This window comes from Rhinolophus sinicus, linkage group LG06 (genome assembly GCF_036562045.2).
Source record: "Rhinolophus sinicus isolate RSC01 linkage group LG06, ASM3656204v1, whole genome shotgun sequence".
Taxonomy (NCBI): domain Eukaryota; kingdom Metazoa; phylum Chordata; class Mammalia; order Chiroptera; family Rhinolophidae; genus Rhinolophus; species Rhinolophus sinicus.
In genome coordinates, this window is record NC_133756.1 from 144,810,197 (window position 1) to 144,831,925 (window position 21,729).

The 21,729-nt window shown below is 34.7% G+C and overlaps 1 protein-coding gene across 2 annotated transcripts in view; it reads left to right on the plus strand.

Moving 5' to 3' along the window:
• Window positions 1-21,729, plus strand: part of PDHX (pyruvate dehydrogenase complex component X) — a 61,772-nt gene that overhangs the window by 29,037 nt on the left and 11,006 nt on the right. For both annotated transcript variants that reach the window (XM_074336201.1, XM_019738597.2), the window contains exons 4-8: window positions 5,451-5,650; window positions 9,208-9,306; window positions 11,117-11,291; window positions 13,504-13,651; window positions 20,050-20,108. In XM_074336201.1, the coding sequence (XP_074192302.1) occupies window positions 5,451-5,650; window positions 9,208-9,306; window positions 11,117-11,291; window positions 13,504-13,651; window positions 20,050-20,108 (681 nt within the window). The remainder of the gene's footprint in view (window positions 1-5,450; window positions 5,651-9,207; window positions 9,307-11,116; window positions 11,292-13,503; window positions 13,652-20,049; window positions 20,109-21,729) is intronic.

Here is a 21,729-nt window from a genome sequence, read left to right on the forward strand (position 1 = left end):
ACTTCTTTTGCTTGTCATCTACAATATCAATGACTATGTAGAACACATTGTTGAAGATACTTCCTTGGAGGAAATGTGAATGGAGGGCTAAAATTTCTGTACTTTTATAACTAAACATAAATATATGATATAGCAGCTAAAATTATAAGCGTGGAAAATCCACATATTCATACCAAAAATAGTTTCTTTGACTAATTTATGCAGCATTTCAAAAAAGAAAAAGGTTGTTCGAATTACCATAAGTAATAAACCCAGCTACATTTTATTGTGTGTGCTTTTGGCAAGCTGTATTCCTGGCCCTAGATTGTCTAGGTTGTTTGGCTATGAAAATCTTCCAGAATTGATAGCATTTTCCACTTAGCTGCTTAGCAATGCATTTCAAATTGCTTACAATGTCATACGTCAGCAGTGCCTATTCATCTGGCCCCCTAAATGCCCTGGAAAGGGGTGGGGGATGTGATTGATAGCACAAATAGCTATTTGCTTGCCAAAGAAAAGATTGCATGTATATTTTAGGGCTTCATGGCTTTGTTATTATTCCACATGCTTTTTGGATGATAGGAATGGGAGTATGTTAATGTCACAACGTATGCAATTTTATGGGGGGAAATGGAGAAAAGGTTGAGATGGTATTACTGGTTTGTTCGGTGTGTTTTTTTTAAGTCTCTCACCCCACTCCATTCCCAATCCCCAACCCCCACTATAAATTACACCTTTGTCTTTCATTGTGGAATAATTCTCGTATTAGCATACATAATAAAATGATTTTTTATAGGAATCTATGAAAGAGATTTTACTTTGAGAATGAAGGAATTGGATAAGGAGCTTATTAAAGCCAAGTGATGGTATAAAACTCTGGTTTTTAGTCTTCCCACATTTCTGAAAGGATTCGAAATTACAACCTTTTTTGCTACTCACAGGGATTTATTTCCACAGTCTTTGAGAGTTTTTGCTTTCTTTTTCTCCCTCACAATTTTATTCATTTCTTTGTATTGAGTCTTATAACTTTTGCATCTGAATTCCATTTTAAATATAAAATAATATTTATTATATTTCAGTTAGAACCAGAAAAAAAACTTAGAAGCTCTTAATAATATTAAAGAATATTTGCTCTCAGTGTAGATAATTTTATGGTTTATTTCCAATTTAGTTCAGTTAATGGGAAAGTTAAATTCTCATTTAATCACTAGTAAATTACTGAGTAGAAAATCTTAAATTATTACACGCATAGCAGTTCATAAGCTCAAATTTATTACTCAGAAAATTGGACAACAGGTGTTTTTACGTGATAAATTAATAAAATAGAATATTAGGATGACATATTTAGAGAGTTTATTAGAGATTGTCTTCAATTTCTTAGTTGTATCTCACTCTAATACTGTGTCGATGGTGTTTTCTAAAGAATGGCATTTTTCAATATGGTTTTATTTTATGGTTAGGTACCCCCCCTTATTTTTATTAAATTGCCCACAGTTGCCTGCAAAGTTGCATTTTATAGTTTGAAAGTTTATGGATGAACTTTGAAGTTGTGAGACTTTTAATTGATTCTTCTCAGTGGGCTGATATTTTTAATTGAGAAAATACGCCCTCAAAGCTCAGAGCAAATTCTATTAAATGGAAGATATTCTCAGTTTTAATTTTTTCCTATTGAAATTGGTAAATGACATTTTGAAATGGTAAATGAGTCTCTGTTCCCCAAGAATTAAAAGCTAAATCAATTATAATCCACTTTACATCTTCTCTTTTGAGCTTGTTTTCACAAATGGTAGCGCTGTCCTGAGGTGCCCGATGGTAATTTTGGTCAGGTGAGTGCAATCCACAGGTTGGGTACTGATGCATCATCCTGCATGTGTCTCCAGGGTCAGCATTTGACTCCTGGCTCTGATACCTAATAGCCCTGTCATCTTGAGCAAGTTATTTAACATTTTTGTGCCTCAGTTTCATCATCTATAAATGGGAATAATAATATCACTTAACCTCAGAAGATTATTAGGAGAATTAAATGAGTTAATACTGTGCTAGGACGGAGCCTGACACTTACTTGAATGCCAGACAAACTGTTACTCAAGGACTTGATGAATGTTTCTTCTCCCCCTTTGCATTTTAGCTTATCTTGTCATTGCTTTGTTTTCAGCTTCAGTGTTTCTTATGTATATTCCTCTTAAACCCAAGTTCACTGTGCGTGTAAGTTAATCAGTATATATTAAAGAATAAGAACAACTTAAAACTGTGTGATGGTTCAAACCATGATGGAAAGTCTTTACCTGGTCAGGCAGTCCACTATGCGTGCTCCGTCAGGACTCACTCCGCAACTCTCAAGCTGTTCTGTTTTTTAAAAGAAAAATATTTAAATAATTGCTTAACTTACTGATTGTTTTTTAATGTCAGAATCAGAACACTGGATTGACCAGCACCCCTGCTGGAACGAACCCCCTCACACAGTTCCTCTGTCGGGAAATACTGACGTAGTCCTTTTGTCTCTTGACTTCATCTCCTGCCCTTTGGTGCACTGATGAGCGTAGGTGGCTGTAGTTAGCACATTTGCAGGTGATTTGTCAGCCTCTGGAGATGTCGCTGGTAAAGAGGCCCCATACGAGGGGCTCCTGCCTGGGGATGGAATTCGGCCTCTATAGAGTATTATGGAAAAACAGTTTGTCACAGGCCTTACCACCTGTTGTCTCATATGTTGCTATTTACTCTCAAGTGCTGCCCGCCTTAGGCCCAACCTTGAGGCATGAATTTGCAATCCTTACCAAGGGGGCACTCCTCTGTAATCCAGTGTATTGTTTTGTTTTAAAGTCAGTCATTTGAAGGAAAACGTCATCATCATCATCATAACTTTCACATTTATGTAAGTACTAGATGTCTGGTACTGTGTTAAGTGTCTTATATCTAACTCATTTATTCCTCATAACAACTCTGTGAAGTAGCGACTATTATTATTTCCATTTTACAGATGAAGAAACAGTCATGATGCGATAAACTTGACTAAGGTCACCTAACTAGTAAGTAGCAGGGCCGGCATTTAAACCCAGGAAGTCTATAGAAAACCGAGAGGGTAGGCCAGTGCTTTGAAGGACAGATTCCTGATCCGATCCTTCCGCATTAATCAGCAGTTGTAACAGGGCTTAAGTATAAAAATCCTGCATTTGATAGTAAGAGACCAGTGGCACAAGAGTAGGAAAGGATTTTGATCAATAAGCCAGATGCCCGGGAAAAGAACTGGGCGTTTGAGGTGTCCTCTCACCCCGCGCGCTCTCCTGGAGTCCAGCACGTTCACTGTGCTAACGCAGAGGGAGCAGGAGCACAGCCTCGCTTGTTGGTTTCTGAACACAATTTGGAAAGAGCGTTATTTACTCTTCTGTTACTAAGTCTACGCCAATTTTAAATATTTGCTGACTACAACATAAGCAAACTAGTCTACAGGCAATTAGCACACCTCTAAAAGATCTCTTATTTCTAAGGGAATTAAGAAAATCAGAGAAATTGTCTTAACTTCATTTAGTGATTTTAATGATTTTAAATGGAATTATAACAGACATTATTTTCTTTTAACTTCTTTTATACATTTAAGTTGTGTGGTAGTATACACTTGTCCTTGTCTGTTATTATGGTTGGATATCAGGCTTCATGGTGTCATTTTTTTAATGGGAAAAATACAAATAGTTAAAAATAAGATTTATTTGATAATTTAGATATGATAAAAATGGAAATGATGTTATTCTAAATGCTCATGATTGCCTACTTGTGAAGCATTCAGTTGGTAGAATATATGTGGAATTGTTTATATGATTTATTTTAGGAAATGAAACAGGTGAGGTGTCAGTTACTGATTTAATATGTGTCTGATTCAGGGTTCAAAAATCTATTCATTTTTTAAAAATAAAACTTTCCCCCTTTTTAAAAGAATGCTTTGCACGGGAGTGATGTTCTTTGTGCTTGGATATTGATTCTACTTCATGTTCAATTTTGATAGGAATTAACATCAAGTAAATGTCATATCACAGTGCTTTTTTTCTGTCAATTTCTTTAGATTATTAATTATTTTACATTGCGATTTTGAGTTAGCAGTCATAAGCAGGTAGACATTTTTAGAAGAAGAAACAATGTTAACTTAATAAATAATCTTAACTCATCTTTTGATTCAGTAAAGACAAATGAGCAGTCCACAGAAGTAAGACATTTTAGTATGTGACAAACAACTAAAAAGATTGTTTTGGGGTTGTTTAGTGTTTTACCACAGGTTGCAATTCTTTAAACGTCTTTAGTTTTATATACCCATGTCTTACATACGTATATTTCTTCATCAAAGCATTGTACCTGTTCTTCTCTGTCAGTAATTAGGAAACTTAGAAAGCTTCCTAACTCCCAGAACTCATGCCTTATTATTTTAGGAATAGCGCACATACTAAGCATCAAAATTCGTGTTACTCAGAAATGTCAAACTCATTCTACGAGTTATGCTTTTACTTATAATTACTATATTAGTGAACTCCCTGCATGCTATCATTCAATTAGTCATTAAATTACATCTGTAATAAATCTTATTTAAAGTAATTGAAAGAGAATAATAGAAAATTTTAAAGAAATGACATTTTCTTCACTACTTAAGTTATAAAATATTGTCATCTGAAGGTTCTCTAGGGACTTTTTTAAATAACTAAATAAGAATCAGTCCTTTATAAATTAATGCTGTTGAAATGCTTTAAATATGTTTATCTTAAGTATTATCTTTGATCTTATTTATGCTTTTAATTGGCATTATCTATGAAAAAGTGTTCGGTTACTTAAGACACCACCATGTTTCTGATATATATACTTATGAAAAATTCATGAGGTTTTATTTCTCAAGTGTGTAAATATATATACAGAAAAAAAGTTAAATATAGAGAAAGGCGGAAATTACACTTCACATTAACCAGACTAGTTAACCAAGTCTGTCTATACACAATGGGATGTTCTTTCTTCCAGACTAAGTCTCCTGAAAAGATTTTTCTTTAAATTAATTTTAGTAAATAGGATTAGTTTGGGGGAATTAATCCCTTATGGGCTCCTGGAATGCCTAAGCCATTGTGTAGAAACTGTGAAAGACAAACAGTTGAGCTGTGTGACCACAGTCTTCTGTTTTGGATTTGTTCTGACTGACATCATTGGAAGATGGTGTGAATAGCTCTTATGTATTTCAAGGCTGACAGAAAGAGGAGAGATTCTGTTTTTCTTTCCTATTTCAGGAGATAACATTAGTAACTGGGAGGGAGAGTGTGGTTAAGGAAGGTGCAAGTGGGAGAAGGTAGGAAAGGAGGTGGAGGAGGCAGGCTGTCTGGAAGCAGATTTTAGCTCAAATTAAGAGATCTTTCTAACCAGTACAGGATTATCCAACAAAGGAATGAACTGCTTCCTGAGGTCATGAGCCTTTGCATCGCTGTAGTTATTCTCTTTTTAAAACACAGGTTGAAGAAGGATCTAAAAATATACGGCTGGGCTCGCTAATTGGTTTGCTGGTTGAAGAAGGAGGAGATTGGAAACATGTTGAAATTCCCAAAGATGCAGGTCCTCCACCCGCCACTTCAAAACCATCCGTGCCTCAGCCCTCGCCAGAACCACAGATTTCTGCCCCTGTCAAAAAGGAACACACACCGGGGAAACTGCAGTGAGTGTGTTTATTTGAATGATGATGTAAGAAAAATGTTATGGCAACTTTCAGGGTATTTTAATCATGACAGTTAACACGTCTTGTATGTTAAGTAAGAAGTTACTGGTCTTCTCTTTTTTCCCTTAGGAATGAGTATTATACCATCATTAGTCATTCAACAAAGTTCTTGCATACCTGCAGAGTTCCAGGTACTGCAAAGCCCTGCGCACGAAGTAGAGAACAAAATAATTCATGTCCCTGTTGAGCTTGAATTAGGTTTTAGGATTCCAGATGCAATTCAATATATAAAACTTCATATTGTGTTTCCATTTATAGATTGTAATTACTGCACTGTGAATTCCAGTTTCAAATGTGTAATTGCTATAAAATGGAATTAGCATTTTAACATGCATTTTTTGTCCAGCTAATCTGCATTTGAATTTGACACAGATTAGAGCTCAATTTTGTCCAGTTCTGAAACAACAAAGATACTTAGTAAACACCGTTTTACTTTAGCTTTCCGTAGCTTTCATTTATGGACTCCGAAAATTCTAACAAGTTTCATTTGTTTAATAGTCTCTGTAGTTCAAAATTATAGGAAAAAGTTATCTGTGAAGAAACAGTCCTAAAAACCACTTTGAACTTACATAAAAATGCAGACCCTTTCATTTTTAAATATTTTGTTTCCTTTAGTTTACCACTGTCAGTTCTTGTCAGAAAAAATTCACAGTGTTTTTGAAGTACTGAGTTTTAAATCCTCATTGTCACACAGTATTTCTGACTCCATTGCCTTAAACCTTTATTTTCTCTTCGTTTTGCCATGAAAATCAGAAGGTGGGCTCACGGATGTTTTGTACTTACTGCTCTTCTCCCCTTGCAAAGGTAACAGCGTGTATCTGTCATTCTGTCATTAGAGACGTGCATAGGTCTGATGCCCCATGGTGTGGATTCAACACCAGCTGAGCTGTCACCCTGCACGTTGTTGGCCCACATAGTGACTTTCTTTTTTAAAAACATTTTTGAATTGGCTGGTGACGAGTTAATCTTCCACAAAAATCTAACATTTAAATTTCTCTTGAAAAACCTGAAGATTTGGTAGCACTGAGTCCATTATCAGCTAGAGCAGTTTCCCTGAATGCAGCATGTGCCACACTTGTTCCTCTTCATTTCTTAGCTATAAACTTATGGACCCAGCTCATCTTATAGTTCTCTTTATCTGACCACGCAGTCATTTGTGTTTGCTGCTGTGCTTAAAGGTCTCAATGGAAGGTGAGCACTAGTCATGTGATCTTTCAGTGTGTCTCAGTTTACTTGTCTGTAGGAGCAACGTAATTATTTTTGCCTCCTACTCTTCTGGAGTGTGCGTACAGTAAAAATGCTTTCATGTAAATACTAAGGACTTTGGCAAATACGTAAAGGATGCTATTCAGTGCCAACAAAACAAACAACCTAATTAAAATAGGCAAAGGATTCAAATATGCATTTCTTCCAAAGAAGATGTACAAGTGACCAATAAGCACATGAAAAGATGTTCAACTTCACTAATTATTAGGGAATTGCACATCAGAACTGCAGTGAGATACCACTTCACACTCATCAGAATAGTTATTATAAAACAACAACAACAACAACAAAACTGGCAGCCGGATGGCTCATTTGGTTAGAGCGCGAGCTCTCAACAACAAGGTTGGCGGTTTGATTCCCCCATGGGATGGTGGGCTGTGCCCCCTGCAACTAAAGATTGAAAACGGCAACTGGACTTGGAGCTGAGCTGCACCCTCCACAACTAGATTGAAGGACAACAACTTGGAGCTGATGGGCCCTGGAGAAACACACTGTTCCCCAATAAAAATTAAAAAAACAAACAAACAAACAAAAAAACCCTGAGAAAAAAACAAGTGTTGACAAGAATGTAGAGAGATTAGAGAACTGTTACGCACTGTTGGTGGGAATGTAAAATGGTTCACTCGTTGTGAGAAACAGTGTGACAGTTTCTCAAAGAATTAAAAATAGAATCACCCTATCATACAGCAGTTCCTCTCCTGGGTATATACTTAAAAGGGTTGAAAGCAGGGACGCAAAGGGATGTTTGTACAACCATGTTCATTAAAGCATTATTCACAACAGCCAAAAGGTGGAAACAACCCATTTGTCTGAAATGTACTATATACATATACTGGAATATTGTTCAGCCTTAAAAAGGAAGGAAATGCTGACCTACACTACAACATAGATGAACCTTGAAGATATTATGCTAAGTAAAAGAAGCCAGGCACAAAATGACAAATGCCATATGATTTTCACTTTCATGCATTGGTTACCTATAGTAGTCAGATTGGTAAAGACAGAGAATGGAATGATGGTTGCCAGGAGTTAGGGGGAAAAGGAGGGGGATTACTGTTTAATGAGTGCAGAGTTCACTTTGGGAAGATGAAAAAGTTCTGGATATGATGGTGATGGTTGCATAACTGTGTGATTGTATTTAATGCCACTCAATTGTATATCTAAAATGGTCAAAATGGTAAGTTATATATATTACCACAAAATAAAATGAAGGGACAATATATAGTTAGTTCCTTATTGATGAGTGTGAAGAGCCATGTGAAAAGTTATAGAAGCTCTCTCCTTATGAATATTTACTCTTTTTAAAAGAATATTTTGAAATAGTAACTAGTTAAAATTTTTTTAAACATTTATGTAACACTTTTTTATCAATTGCAGTTGACATTCAATATTGTATTAGTTTCAGATATACAGCATAGGAGTTAGACATCTATATGATTTACAAAGCGATCCCTTATAAGTCTAGTACGCCCCAATACCATACATAGTATATTATTGACTATATTCCCTGTGTACTTTACATTCCTGCAACAATTTTGTAACTACCAATTTGTACTTCTAAATCCCTTCACCTTTTTCACCTAACGCTTTTAACCCCCTTCTGTCTGGCAAACGTAAGTTTGTTCTCTGTATTTATGACTCTTGTTTCTGTTTTGTTTGTTCATTTGTTTTTTAGACTCCACATGTAAGTGAGATCATAAGGTATTTGTCTTTCTCTGTCTGACTTACTCACTTAGCATAACACCCTCTAGGTTCATCCATGTTGCAAATGGTAAGATTTCGTTCTTTTTTATGTCGAAGTAATATTCCATTGTATATATGTACCACATCTTCTTTATCTAGTCATCTATTGATGGACACTTAAGTTGCTTCCATATCTTGGCTATTGTAAGTTATGTGGCAGTGAACGTAGAGATGCATATATCTTTTCAAATTAGTGCTTTTGATATCTTCAGAAAATTACCCAGAAGTGGAATTGCTGGGTCATAAGTTAGTTGTATTTTAAATTTTTTGAGGAACCTCTATAACTAGTGAAATTTATAGGAAAATATTTTGATAGTAAAATAAACCAAATTAGTACAGATTATTCGTCTGTGACTGTCCATGGGAGTCATTTTAGCTTTCGTATGTTTTTATTTTTCTGATTGTCAGCAGAACTGTTGACATTTAGATATATTTCAATCAAATGTAAGTGTTAATTGGTTCCACTAATCTTTATGTTTCCTTCCTAGGTTTCGTTTAAGTCCAGCTGCCCGTAATATTCTGGAAAAACATGCACTGGATGCTAGCCAGGGCACAGCCACTGGTCCTCGGGGGATCTTCACTAAAGAGTATGTGTGTGTTTTCTGTAATAACCAATTCCATTATTTATTATGATAACTTTTTCTGGAAGTATTTAAAGAAGAACTTATTTAATATTAAGATTTAAAAGGAAGTACACTGGTTTTTTTGTATTTATTGCTTTTGTCAGTGTAAAAATTGTATTCTATGCAAGTGTTGTTTTCTGAATAATTGCAGCATTACTGAAGAATAGTTCTAATTTGGTAACTAAGCCAGATCCTTAGAAATGGTGATAAACGTAGAAAATTAGAGTGCAGAGTGATGAAGCTTTATATTGTTTTAGGTTTTAAGTATCATATCATCATATAATCACATTTAAATTTCTAAAACATGGAAATAATACTTTTAAAAATGATTTTGTTCTTATTTGTTTGAATTTTATTCACTTGTATGGTCAAAGTAATTTCCATATACAGTTGGGTCTCTTTTTGGATTTTCTTTTCTATTCTGTTGATCCGTCTGCCATGATTTAGTGCCATGTTTTTTTTGTACCACACTCTTAATTATAAATATTTTATAATATGCTTTAAAATCTGAGAGGGCTATCCTTGCTCTTTTTTCCCCCCCAAATAAATCAGTTTTCTTGTCATTCTTATTTTAGTATTTTTCCAAATGTATTTTAAACAGTTTAGTCCCACGGGCAGAGTTGGGCCGGAGAGCTATGGCATTTTTATTGGGATTGTGTCACATTTTAAATTAACTTAGAAAGAACTGGCATCTTTATGATGTTGAATCTTCCTAGTGAAGAACACTGATAGGTCTTTCCATTTGTTTAAACTTAGTGTCTTTCAAGAGTGTATTAAAACAGACGGTCCCTGCTGTATTGAAACTTAAGCTAGTTGCGACGACAAAGATGAATTAAATAGGCATATGAACTAATGTAAAGTTGTTGTAGCGGTAGGTGCCATGTTTCTATTGGCAGTAATCTTAAATTTTTGAAATTGAGTTAATGTTTTCAAGCAATATGCTTTTTCCCTCTTTGACTAATTGATAAGAATTGAGGGCTTAACATATTTAGTAGTCTGATTATGTGCTTTTTAAAAAACAAAGATACCTTTGTCTTACAGAGTAATGCAAAGGCAAGTTTATTACTAGTTTAGTTATTTTTCATTCTAAATGGTGTTGTGGGTTATGTTTATTACATTAGGTTGTGCTGATAACATATTGAGCAAAATTAACAATGGTGTGATTTCCTGGCCATAAACAAGCTAATTTTCACTAGTATAAACAATGATTTAGTAAATATCCTAATGAAAGTCATTGGTACAATGAAGTTGACACTTTCTGAATGCCATGTGAGAATTATTTCACAAGTACAAAGAATGGTTTAATGTATGAATTGCTCATATGCCAAATGACACTCTCCCCCAGAAAAGACTAATTTCTTTTTTAAAAATAACTATCTAAACCTAATACTTTGATAAATTTCTAATTGTTTGGTTTTTGAAAATGTACAAACATTGTAGCCATTGGACAAATAATATGAATCAGCAGACCAGGTAAGACATAAGATGTACTTGTCTGGCTCAAATAATTCATTTTGCATCACAGCCTTGATAGCTATATACAGAGGGTGCCAAAAAAAAATGTATACACATTTTAGAAAGGAAAAAAATGTATTAAAATTGTTAACACTCCATGTCTACCCATAACAAAAGATGAATACAAGTCATGTGTATACATTTTTTTGGCAACCCCGGTATTTTTATATCTTCCCTCCACATCTCATCTCCATTTTCTAAAAGTTCTCTTATAGTTCGTGTTGCTAATCATAGTTATCTAATTCCCTCTTATTTCCAGGGATGCTCTCAAGCTTGTCCAGTTGAAGCAGATGGGCAAGATCACTGAAAGCAGACCAACCCCAGCCCCTCCAATAGCTCCCACTGCACCTTTGCCGTCACAGGCCACAGCTGGGCCGTCTTATCCCCGGCCAATGATCCCACCCGTGTCAACTCCTGGACAGCCTAACGCAGCGGTAATGTCAGCTGAGTAGATTTTTAATTTTCAGATTTAAGTGAGAGAGAATAAGAACTATTACTGTATGTTTTACAAGTACCTTTAGCAACCTATTTTAGTAGTACCGTATTTTGCCGTGTATAATGTGCACTTTTTTGCCCAAATTTGTGAGGGAAAATAAGGCTGTGCATTATACATGGGTAGTACTAATTCCATATCTATATAAATGTTTTTCATTCTTTTATTTTTGCTTATGAGTTAAAAGTGTAACTGTAGAAATCAGTAATGATACCCGTATGCAAAATAATACCCTGGAATACGATAATTGATTTTGTTGAATTTAGAATGAACTTACAATGCTAAAGAGTTCTTGGCCTTCTATGATGCATAAATATCATAAATTCGTTACCGGTACCTAAAATTTCTGGTACCTTGTATCTGTTCTTGTGTTTTGTAATTATTTGTTACCTAAAATTTCTTGTAGCATGATATGTTAAAAAATAAATGCTAAAATTCCTTTATAACACAAAAAAATAAGTACCTAAATGTAAACAAATAAAAATTTGAATTAAAAAATTAAAAGTTTTTTTTCCCTGAAAGTTTGGGCCAAAAATGTGGGTGCACATTATACACGGGATTGCACTATACACGGCAAAATACTGTATCTAAAAGTGATAATGACAGAATACTGCAGATGCTTTGTTTTGCTTATTTTCTAGCACAAACCAGATTTGTTTGTGCAGTGCTAACTTCCGAAAGGAATGTTAAAATTATGATTCAATTTAAATTTACTACAAGTTCCACAACTTCAGTACCATATGTATGCTCTATAATCATACTTTTCATGTCTTTTTTTCTCGGGTCTGGTATTGGTAATTGGTAGCTGGCACTAGCTCCCTTTTGTGAACGTGTTTTATTTTTTGACTAAGGGAATTGATAGTCTCATTGGGAAGAACTATAGAGACTGTATAGCTAATCATTTCTTCTCAGGTATATGCAGTCTTGGCAGTCCTCTTTTGTTTTCAAATCGCTCATTGTCTTTCTGTCTTTCTTTCCTAATACCTTTCATGTCATTTCCTTCCCATCAGAAGAAATGTAGGATAATCAGGTTTATTTAAAATTGAATGGACACTTAAAAAATAAAAAATAAACAGACAGAGACAAACTATGCTGCTCTTTCTAATGGGGAAATATCAATACAATATTTTAAAGTAATTGAAAACAGTACATATTTCATAGCAAACAGCTTTTTAAATGTATATTAAAAATTCATGACTACATAGATGAAAAGTTTATGTGTAATCAAATCTTGTTTTTTAAAAAGTAAGTTATTCAAATTAGAAAGATAAACCTTCAAATTTGTATGGTATGTAGAGAGCATTTATTCCATTTGATAAAGTACTTTGCTAACAAAATGAGTAATTCCATGAGACCATTTGTGAAAACTAAATCGTCTGTACTTTCTGCCTCTGTATTACCCTGAAATGATTGTAATCCAGACCCAGAATGGAATGAAGAGCAGGATGGGATTAGATGTAATTTAAGGTCCATCATGCTTTTGTTAGAGGTTCAAGAAACAGAATGGAAAAACTGTCAAGTTACAGGAAGATTTTATAATCTCATTCAAACTTTATATTATGAATTTCTAGGAAATAAGGTACTCATGTGATTTTTTTTTTAATGACAAACCAAAATAGAAATAATTTGATAGGTTATCTAGTATTTTGGATTATTGTTTTCTATTTTATGTCATTTTTCTAAGTAAGAGTTGCTTTTAGTTGGTTTATTGATTTATTACTGCTTTGAGTTTTATTAAGTAAGAAATGATGTTTATAACAAAAGTTGCTTACGGGTGGTATCTCTTGTGTGTGTGTGTGCACGTGTAAGTAGATGCACACATATCTATGGAAAATGATTAATTATTTGTTAGATTTCTTTTTAATTACCTTAAACATAGTAACATAAGATGTCCCATTTACAACTGAAACCAATGAGTTTTTCCACTTTTTTCTACAGTCATATACTATAAAGTTTTCTCTACAGTCTTAAACTATAAAGTTAAAACTCAAATTTTTTACATTCCTCCTTATACGAAGACTTTTTAATAGTACCGTTCCTGTATTAATCTTTAATTATTATCATAATTAACTGAGACTGGGTTTCTGTTATGAAGTTGTTGTTTTTTCCCCTTCCTTTTATGGTTTAATGGACAGATTTCTATTTCTTTGCAGGGCACATTCACTGAAATCCCGGCTAGCAATATTCGAAGAGTTATTGCCAAGAGATTAACTGAGTCTAAAAGTACTGTACCTCATGCATATGCTACTGCTCATTGTGACCTTGGAGCTGTTTTAAAAGTTAGACAAAATCTTGTCAAAGGTTAGTAAAGTTGAATTTACTTAATGCAATACACATGCTAATACCATGAAATAAATATATAAAATGCACATTTTATAGCTTTTTATTTTAATTACATCATCTATTTTAATTTCATCATCTGAGCATATTTTAGTGCTAGAGAAAAAATTGGTTCTCTTTTTCTATAAGAAATAAATTGGTTTCGTAGTATTGAATAAATCATAGTTTTGATAATTGAGAAAAGCAATCCTTACCATTTTAGAAGGTATAAAATCCAAAACTGGTTTAAGAATATTTTACATTATAAATATGTCTTAGATATCATTCTTCTTGATATAAGTTTTAATTTTTTAATTTCTTCAAAATGCATTTTAGGTTATTAAATTTGGAGTGTTCCTCCCCCAAATCAATTAAAACTAAGGTTGCATAGAAACATAAAAATTTAGTGTGAACTGATGTATCATTTCTTTCTTTCCAATCTGTATGGCTTTTATTTCATTTTCTTGCCTTATTACACTGTCGAGGACCTCTGATACAGTGATGAATATAAGTGGTAAAAGCCGACATTCTTGCTTTGTTCTTGATCTTGGGAGAAAGCATTTAGTCTTTAACATTAACTACAGGTTTTTGTAGATTTCTTTTTTCAGGTTGAGGAAATTCTCATTTCTAATTTGCTGAGAGTTTTAAGCAAGAATGGATGTTGAATTTTGTCAGATGCTTTTTATGCATCTTTTGAGATATTCTTGCCTTTTCCCATATGTTAATATGGTGGATTTTATTGGTTGATTTGCAAAAGTTAAATCAACCTTCTTTATATGAATGATTCCTCATTAATAAGTGAATAAAATTCATTTAATCATTAATTTTCTCATAATTGCTTGATTCCATTTTCTAAAATTTTGCTAAGGATCTTTACTCCAGTGCACATGCGAAATACTGACCTGTAGTTTTCTGTTAACTGAGATTTTTTTTCTGTTATCAGCTCTCACAGTATGAATTGGAAAACATTTCTTCCGCCTTTCTTTTCTGGAAGAGTTTGGGTAGAATAGGTTTTATTTCTAATTGTTTGATAGAATTTAGCAGTGAAGCTGTTGAGACTTCTGATTTTCTTTATGGGAAGATTTTTAACTATGAGTTTAATTTTTAAATAGACGAGTTGTCTATTCTTAAATGAGCTTTGGTAGTTTCTGTGTTTCAAAGAATTTGCTTATGTCATCTAAGTTATCAATTTATTGACATAAAGTTGTTCATAATATTACCTTATTATATTTCTAACATCTGTGTAATGTGAAGTGATGTCCCGATTTTCAATATTAGTAATTTGTGTCATTTAACTCTCTTGATCAGTCTGGCTATGGGTTTTATCAATATTATTGACCTGTTCAAAGAGCCAACATTTGATTTTATTAATTTTATTATTTCTGTAATTTTGTTTTCATTGATTTCTGCTCTCATCTTTATTATTTTCTTCTATTTGCTTTTATTTTATTTGTTCCTCTTTTCCTAGTTTCTTTTTCTAGTTTCTTAAGGTGAAAACTGAGAGCAATATAATAAACTTTGTTTTATTCCTAATATAAGCATATTATGCATTTACGTTCCCTTTAAGCAGTCCTGAACTATATACCATAAATTTTGATGTTTTTATTTTCCTTTTCATTTAATTCAAGATGTTTTCTAATTTTGTGATTTCTTTTTTTGATCCATGAATTATTTAGAAGTGTAAGTTTAATTTTCAAGTACTTGAGGACTTTTTTGTTATCTTCCTTTTATGATTTCTAGTTTAATTCTGTTGTATTTAGAGAACATACTTTGTATGATTTAAATCTTCTTAAATTTGAGATTTATTTTTTAATCATAATAGGGTCAAGCTTACTGAATGTTTCATGAGTATTTCAAAGAATTTATGTTCTACTTTTGTTTTGAGAAGTGTTCTATGAATGATGGTTAAAGTTGGTTTCAGTGTTGTTCATGTCTTCTGTGCCTTTACTGATTTCCTATCTATTTGTTCTATTAATTCTTGAAAGAAAAATGTTTAAAATCTCCAATTATAATTGTGGATTTGCCTGTTTTTTCTTTTAGTTCTATCAGTTTTTGGTTCACGTATTTTGAAGGTCTGGTTTTAGGCACGAACACATTTAGGATTTTATTTGTTCTTAATGACGAGGCCTGTCATTACATGTCTCTGTTCCTGGTATAATATTTTTTATCCTCAAACCTTTATCTGATATTGATATGAGCACTCCAGCTTTCTTTGATTAGTGTTTTTTTGTTGTTGTTTTTCCCCTTCTTCCGCCTCCCCCCACCCACTCCAGTTCAAGCCTTTGTTTCTCAGTCTAGTTGTGTAGGACACAGCTCCCTGGCCCATGCTGGTATTATGAGCCTTGCGCTCCCCCTGGCTGAGGCAGTCGGTCACCAGTTGGTCACTGGTTGTCAGTTGGCCCCTCACAGCAGCTCATGGCTGTTCACGATGGCTGCCGGCCACTCACGCTGGCCACTGGCCACTCCTGGCAGCACACGGTAGCCCATGGCAGCACACAGCAGCCCGCGGCAGCCCACGCCAACCTTCAGCTCATGGCAGCCCAGCTCCAGGGAGAGCCATTGTTCACAGTCTTAGCTGTAGAGGGCGCAGCTCACTGGCCCATGTGGGAATCGAACCTGGAGCACGGCTCTCCAACCACCTGAGCCACCAGGCCGTCTATCTATTTAATAGAACAAATAGATCGGAAATCAATAAGGGCACAGAAGATTAGTGTTTTTATATTAGATCTTTTTACATCTCTTTACTTTTAATGTATCTGTATCTTTATATTCAAACTGGTTTCTTGGAGACAGCATATAGTTGGTCCTTGCTTTATTATTCAATCCTATAGTCTCTGTCTTTTATTTAAGGTGTTTAAACCTTTCATATTTAATGAATTTGTCCTTTGTTTTTCCTTTGTACAATTTGTGGTCCTTTGTACCATTTTGGCCTTTTTTATTTGTCCTATTCTCTTCCTATTTTTTCCTATTGTCTCCTTTTAGATTAGTTATTTTTTATTTGATCCCATTTTTTCAATTTTTTCTCACTCTCTCTCTCTCTCCATAGTTCCAATAGGAAGGATTTATAATATAATTCTTTAACTTACCACGTTCTACCTTCTACCTTCAACTTTTTATTACACTGCTTCATATATAATGTAAGAACCTTACAACAATTTGCCTACATTTCCTCCCTCTTGACCTTTATTGCTATTATTCTCATGGTTTACTTCTACATATGATATTAGCCCCAGAATATATTCATAATATATTTTGCTTTAGCAAATCAACCTAGCTTCAGTTTCACTGATTCTTTTCTCTGCTGTTTTAAGTCTATGAATCTTGGCTAAAAAAAAATTCTTTATCTTTGATAGCATGGTTTCCCCCCCTAGATTTCCATTGCAATGTTTTGAGTCTCCATCTCTCTGCTGCTATTTCCCTGTCTGTTCGTGCACGTTGTCCCGTCCTCTGTCCTGTACTTTCCTGTGTTCTGACAGTGGTTGATCACTTATGTGCTTGTCTCTCCTCTCAGCGTCACCCTTTGACATTCAGTTCACCTATTTTCTTGGCAACCATAGCTCCCTAATGGGCTCTAGAAAGTTACGATTTTGTAGTTTATCCTGCATTTTCTCTCACCCTGTTAGGGTGGGAGCAACATTCCCTTGTAGCATTCCACATCCTAAGTGAAAGCAGGATTAATAAATCAGTTTAGATGCAGTCTTTCAAGATTACATATGAAGATAACCTGACAGCTTTTAAAAGTTCAAGGAAACAAATGGAAAGCTATTCAAAGCAAGTGATGAATATTTAAAAAGTCAACCATGAAAGCTCCCTTATAGGTCTCAAATCATACTGGTTTAGTTACAATGTAGAGGTTATTATGAGAATAATTTTTCTGGTTTCTTCCTCTCATGAGGCAGAAAACAGTACTATTTCAGTGGAGCTATAGATTAATGTAATATCCTTGCATGATCCAGGTTTTATATGTCCTTGCAATTAGGAATTTTTCTGGTGAGTCTTCAAAGAGCCTACATTATCTGTGTATCCTATGTATCTCCACTCTTTCTTATATAAGTTTACAATATATAAATTCTATAAGTATGTTCCACACTTTGTTTTATAACAATATGCAAATGAGAATGTCTGATATTCCTCTGCAAATTATTTTTTACTCTCTTCTTCTCAATAAATGCCACCAGCAGTCTCCTTGCTGTATGTGTGAAAATGTCTGTAATAAGGAGTTAAAATAAAGAAACTTGAAAAAATATCCTTTGCACATTAGATTTCAGATGCCTGTTAGACATGTAAGTGGAAATGTCATGTAAGAAATTGGATATGTAAGTCTGAAGCTCCAAAAACATCAGAATTAGAGGTAGAATTTGGAGGAATCATCATATAAATGGTATCAAAACCATGGAACTGAAAGTTCTCACCTGGGGACATGCCAACATTCAGAGTTAAAAACTAAAAATACGTGAGGGACAGCGAGCAGAGGGAAACCAGAAGAGTATAGTGACAAAGAAGCCAGTAAGAAAAAAGGTTTCAAGGTGAAAAAAGTGTCCCACCAAAGAATCCTTAATGTTGGAGTATGATAGGGGCAGAGAATTTTAGGTGAGGACTGTGGTTTGGGCGGGAGGTGGTTTGGGAAGTGTTCACTGTGGATACCTCTGGATAGTAGACGCAGTGAGAAGGAAGCTGAGGGAGCCGCGAGAGGGATGCATAATGAGTCCATAAAAGGTTGTGTCCACATATTTGAATTTGTATATGCCAAGTCTTTTGTATGGTTTATCATTAAAAGTCTCTAAGTACTAGAAATCCGTTCACCTGTCTATTTCTAAAGGGGTTTTAAACAAACCAAAAATGTGTGTGTTTGTGGAAATCTGAATTAGAACAGCTATGACTTAGACGAGCAGCCGGCAGTTACCATGACAGTTTGTCAGTATTTATGTTTATGGTAATTCATCTAATCTCCTCTGAAATCTCCATCATGCCTTTGGTATGAGCGGCTGGCTGTTCACGCAAAATTCCATGATGCTATAATAACAGGGTCTGTGATTCCTGCCACATACCATTGACTAGATCTTGATCTTAAAGTCTGTTTCTAGAAGTTCTTGCAATAAAGAATCCATTATAGTCTACGTTTTCCAACGCTTTCATCCCCACTGGGAAAAGCAAAAGTATAAATCAAATTCTCTAGTTATGATCAGCTCTACGGAGAGGGAGGGGACCTCGGCTTTATCTTAAAATCATTATGTGTACTGGAAGATAATTGATTCAAATGGATCCACCATGAAACTAGACAGAGAACCTCATTTTACTCGTAACCCTAGGACCTACGCCAACATTGCTTCATCAGCATTTGCTATATCCTGTTTTGTTAAGTTAAAAAGCAGCTCTGATTTAATGCAGTGGTCTTAAAATTTGTTGTGGTACAACAATCCAATAGTACAAAGAAATTTTTTATCTCCCCCCCCCCATATATATTTGTTTCCTTAAAGTGACTACATATACGACTGTTCTAATATAACCAGTGTATCATAAAGCATACACAGAATAAGGACATTTGAAAAGGATGACAAAGAAAATGAATCGTCTTGTAAATTTCCTGGTTAAACCTTGTTTCCCCGAAAATTTAAGACCTAGCCAGGCAATCAGTTCTAATGCATCTTTTGGAGCAAAAATTAATATAAGACCTGGCTTATTTTACTATAAGACCAGGTATAGTATAACATAACATAACACCATACCATACCAGGTCTTATTTTACTATAATATAAGACCAGGTATGATATGACATGATATGATATATGATATGATATGATATGATATGATATGATATGATATGATATGATATGATATGATATGATATAACATAAGACTGGGTCTTACATTAAATTTTGCTTCTAAAGACGCATTAGAGCTGATTGTCCAACTAGGTCTTATTTTTGGGGGAAACATGGTACACAGCAGAGACCATTTGTCTCTTTAGAGACATGGGACATGGGAGTTGATTCTTTTCTGATTGTGGGTATAATGTATCCTTCAAGTTCTTGTGTATGATATCTGAGCAGTTTAAAATAATGTAATCAAGGCCCAGAAGTAAACTTTTACATTCACGGTTAATATTATTAGGTTGGTGCAAAAGTAATTGCAGTTTTTGCGATTATGTTTAACCTTTTAAACTATAATTACTTTTGCACCAACCTAATATTTATCCCAGGACCTCATATAATGCAAGTTTTTCTAATCAGGGAGTCTTACTGACTAAGCAAACCAACAGAAACCTGTAATGTTTCTCCCGATTTGTCAGTATAGTCCAGAATTTACAATTTTGAAATCTTAATGGTCAATGTTAAAGTTTATTATGAACACTAATTTTAATATGCTTGTTTTCCTTTCAGATGACATTAAAGTATCAGTAAATGATTTTATCATCAAAGCAGCAGCTGTTACCCTTAAAGTAAGTAGCAAACCCCAATCATTTTGGCTTGCAAAGTAGTCTCATGTCTTTGGATTGTATAGTAAATAGAACTCTTATTTTTAAATCACATACATTTCATAATTGTATTGCTAAAAGCATTGTATCATTTAATCTTACTCCCTAAGTTTTACCAATGAATAAACAGACTAAAAAGCCTTAAAACTAATTATAGTAGAATAAAGACCACTTATTCAACAAATACTAATTGTGCTAAATACACTTCTAGGCATTAGAAATATGTTAGTGAACAAAAGCCTACATATTTTCTACTCTCTACATATATTCTAGTTAGGAGAGACAAATGTACATTTGATAATGAAAGTGCTGAGGAGAAAAAGCAGGGTAAGGTGACAGAATAACTAGGGGTGTTATTTTCAAAAAGGAGGGCTTCTCCAGCAAGATGAAAATTGAGACAAGGCCTGCAAATGGAGAAGGAGGGAGCCAAATGGATATCTGCTAGAAGATTGTTCCAGATGGGAACAGCAACCACAAAGGCTGTGAGGAGTGGATTGTGTCACTCACAGACGTGGCGCTGAGGATAAAGTGGGCCTGGAGTGGAACTGGCAAGGGCAGAGGGTAGGAGATGGGAGTCAAAATGTTAAAAAGACGAGGGAGTTGAGTGTGGCCTGAAGTACCCAAGGCCTTGGTGGCCATGGTGAGAACTAGGGATTTGATTAGGAATGAGAAGGAAGTCTTGGGAGGGTGTTGAGCAAAGAACTAATGTGATTCGACTTACACTTAGAAAAAGGAGAGACTGCTATGGTTGTGTGGAGTACAGCTCGTGGAGAGGGAAGGGCTGAAGCAGCGAGCTGTCCTACAGAAGATGACAGTGGTTTGCACTAGAGTGGTAGGAATGACGCTGGGGTGAAGTGGAGCTTTCGGTTACATTTCAAAAGCAGAACCAACAGGATTTGCTGATGGATTAGAGATGGGATGTGAGAGAAAGGACGAACATTTGGGCCCAAAGCAATGGGAGGCATGTTTTCCATGAACTGAGGTTGGGAAAATGGGAGAAGAGTAGGTTTGAGGCAGGGAATCTAGAGTTTGGTTTTGAACATACGTATTAAGTTTGAGAAGTCTCATAGTGTCCCAGTGGAGGTGGCAGGAAGACCAGTGAACAGTGCAGGCGTCTGCCTAGAGATGTCAGTCTAACAGCCCAGGCTGGCTGACTTCCTGCTCACATCATTTTCTGTCAGGCCTTCTTTCTATAACTAGGCTACTTTTCTGGATCACTGCGTAGTAAGTACTCTCTGTAAAGTACATTTATGAGGAATTTTTTTTATGTCTTGAACAATACAGTAATAGAGAATTTTAAAGGCATGCCTTTTGTCTTTTGACCAAATAACATGGCTTTTGTCTTCTGACCAAATAATACTGTGAATTACATTAATGATTTTCTAATTAGGAATTATTCTTGCCCCACTTAAATGAATCTCTAGTGGCCATTAACTGGTTGGTATTTGTTAATATTTCATTTCATAATTTTGTAATTATAATTTAAATTTTATGCTAGCTTTGTCAGGCTTTTTTTTCAATGGCTTCATCAAAATGAATTTGGATACTTTTTTGCTTTCCTTTCTCTGTGCTTATTTCAGTATTA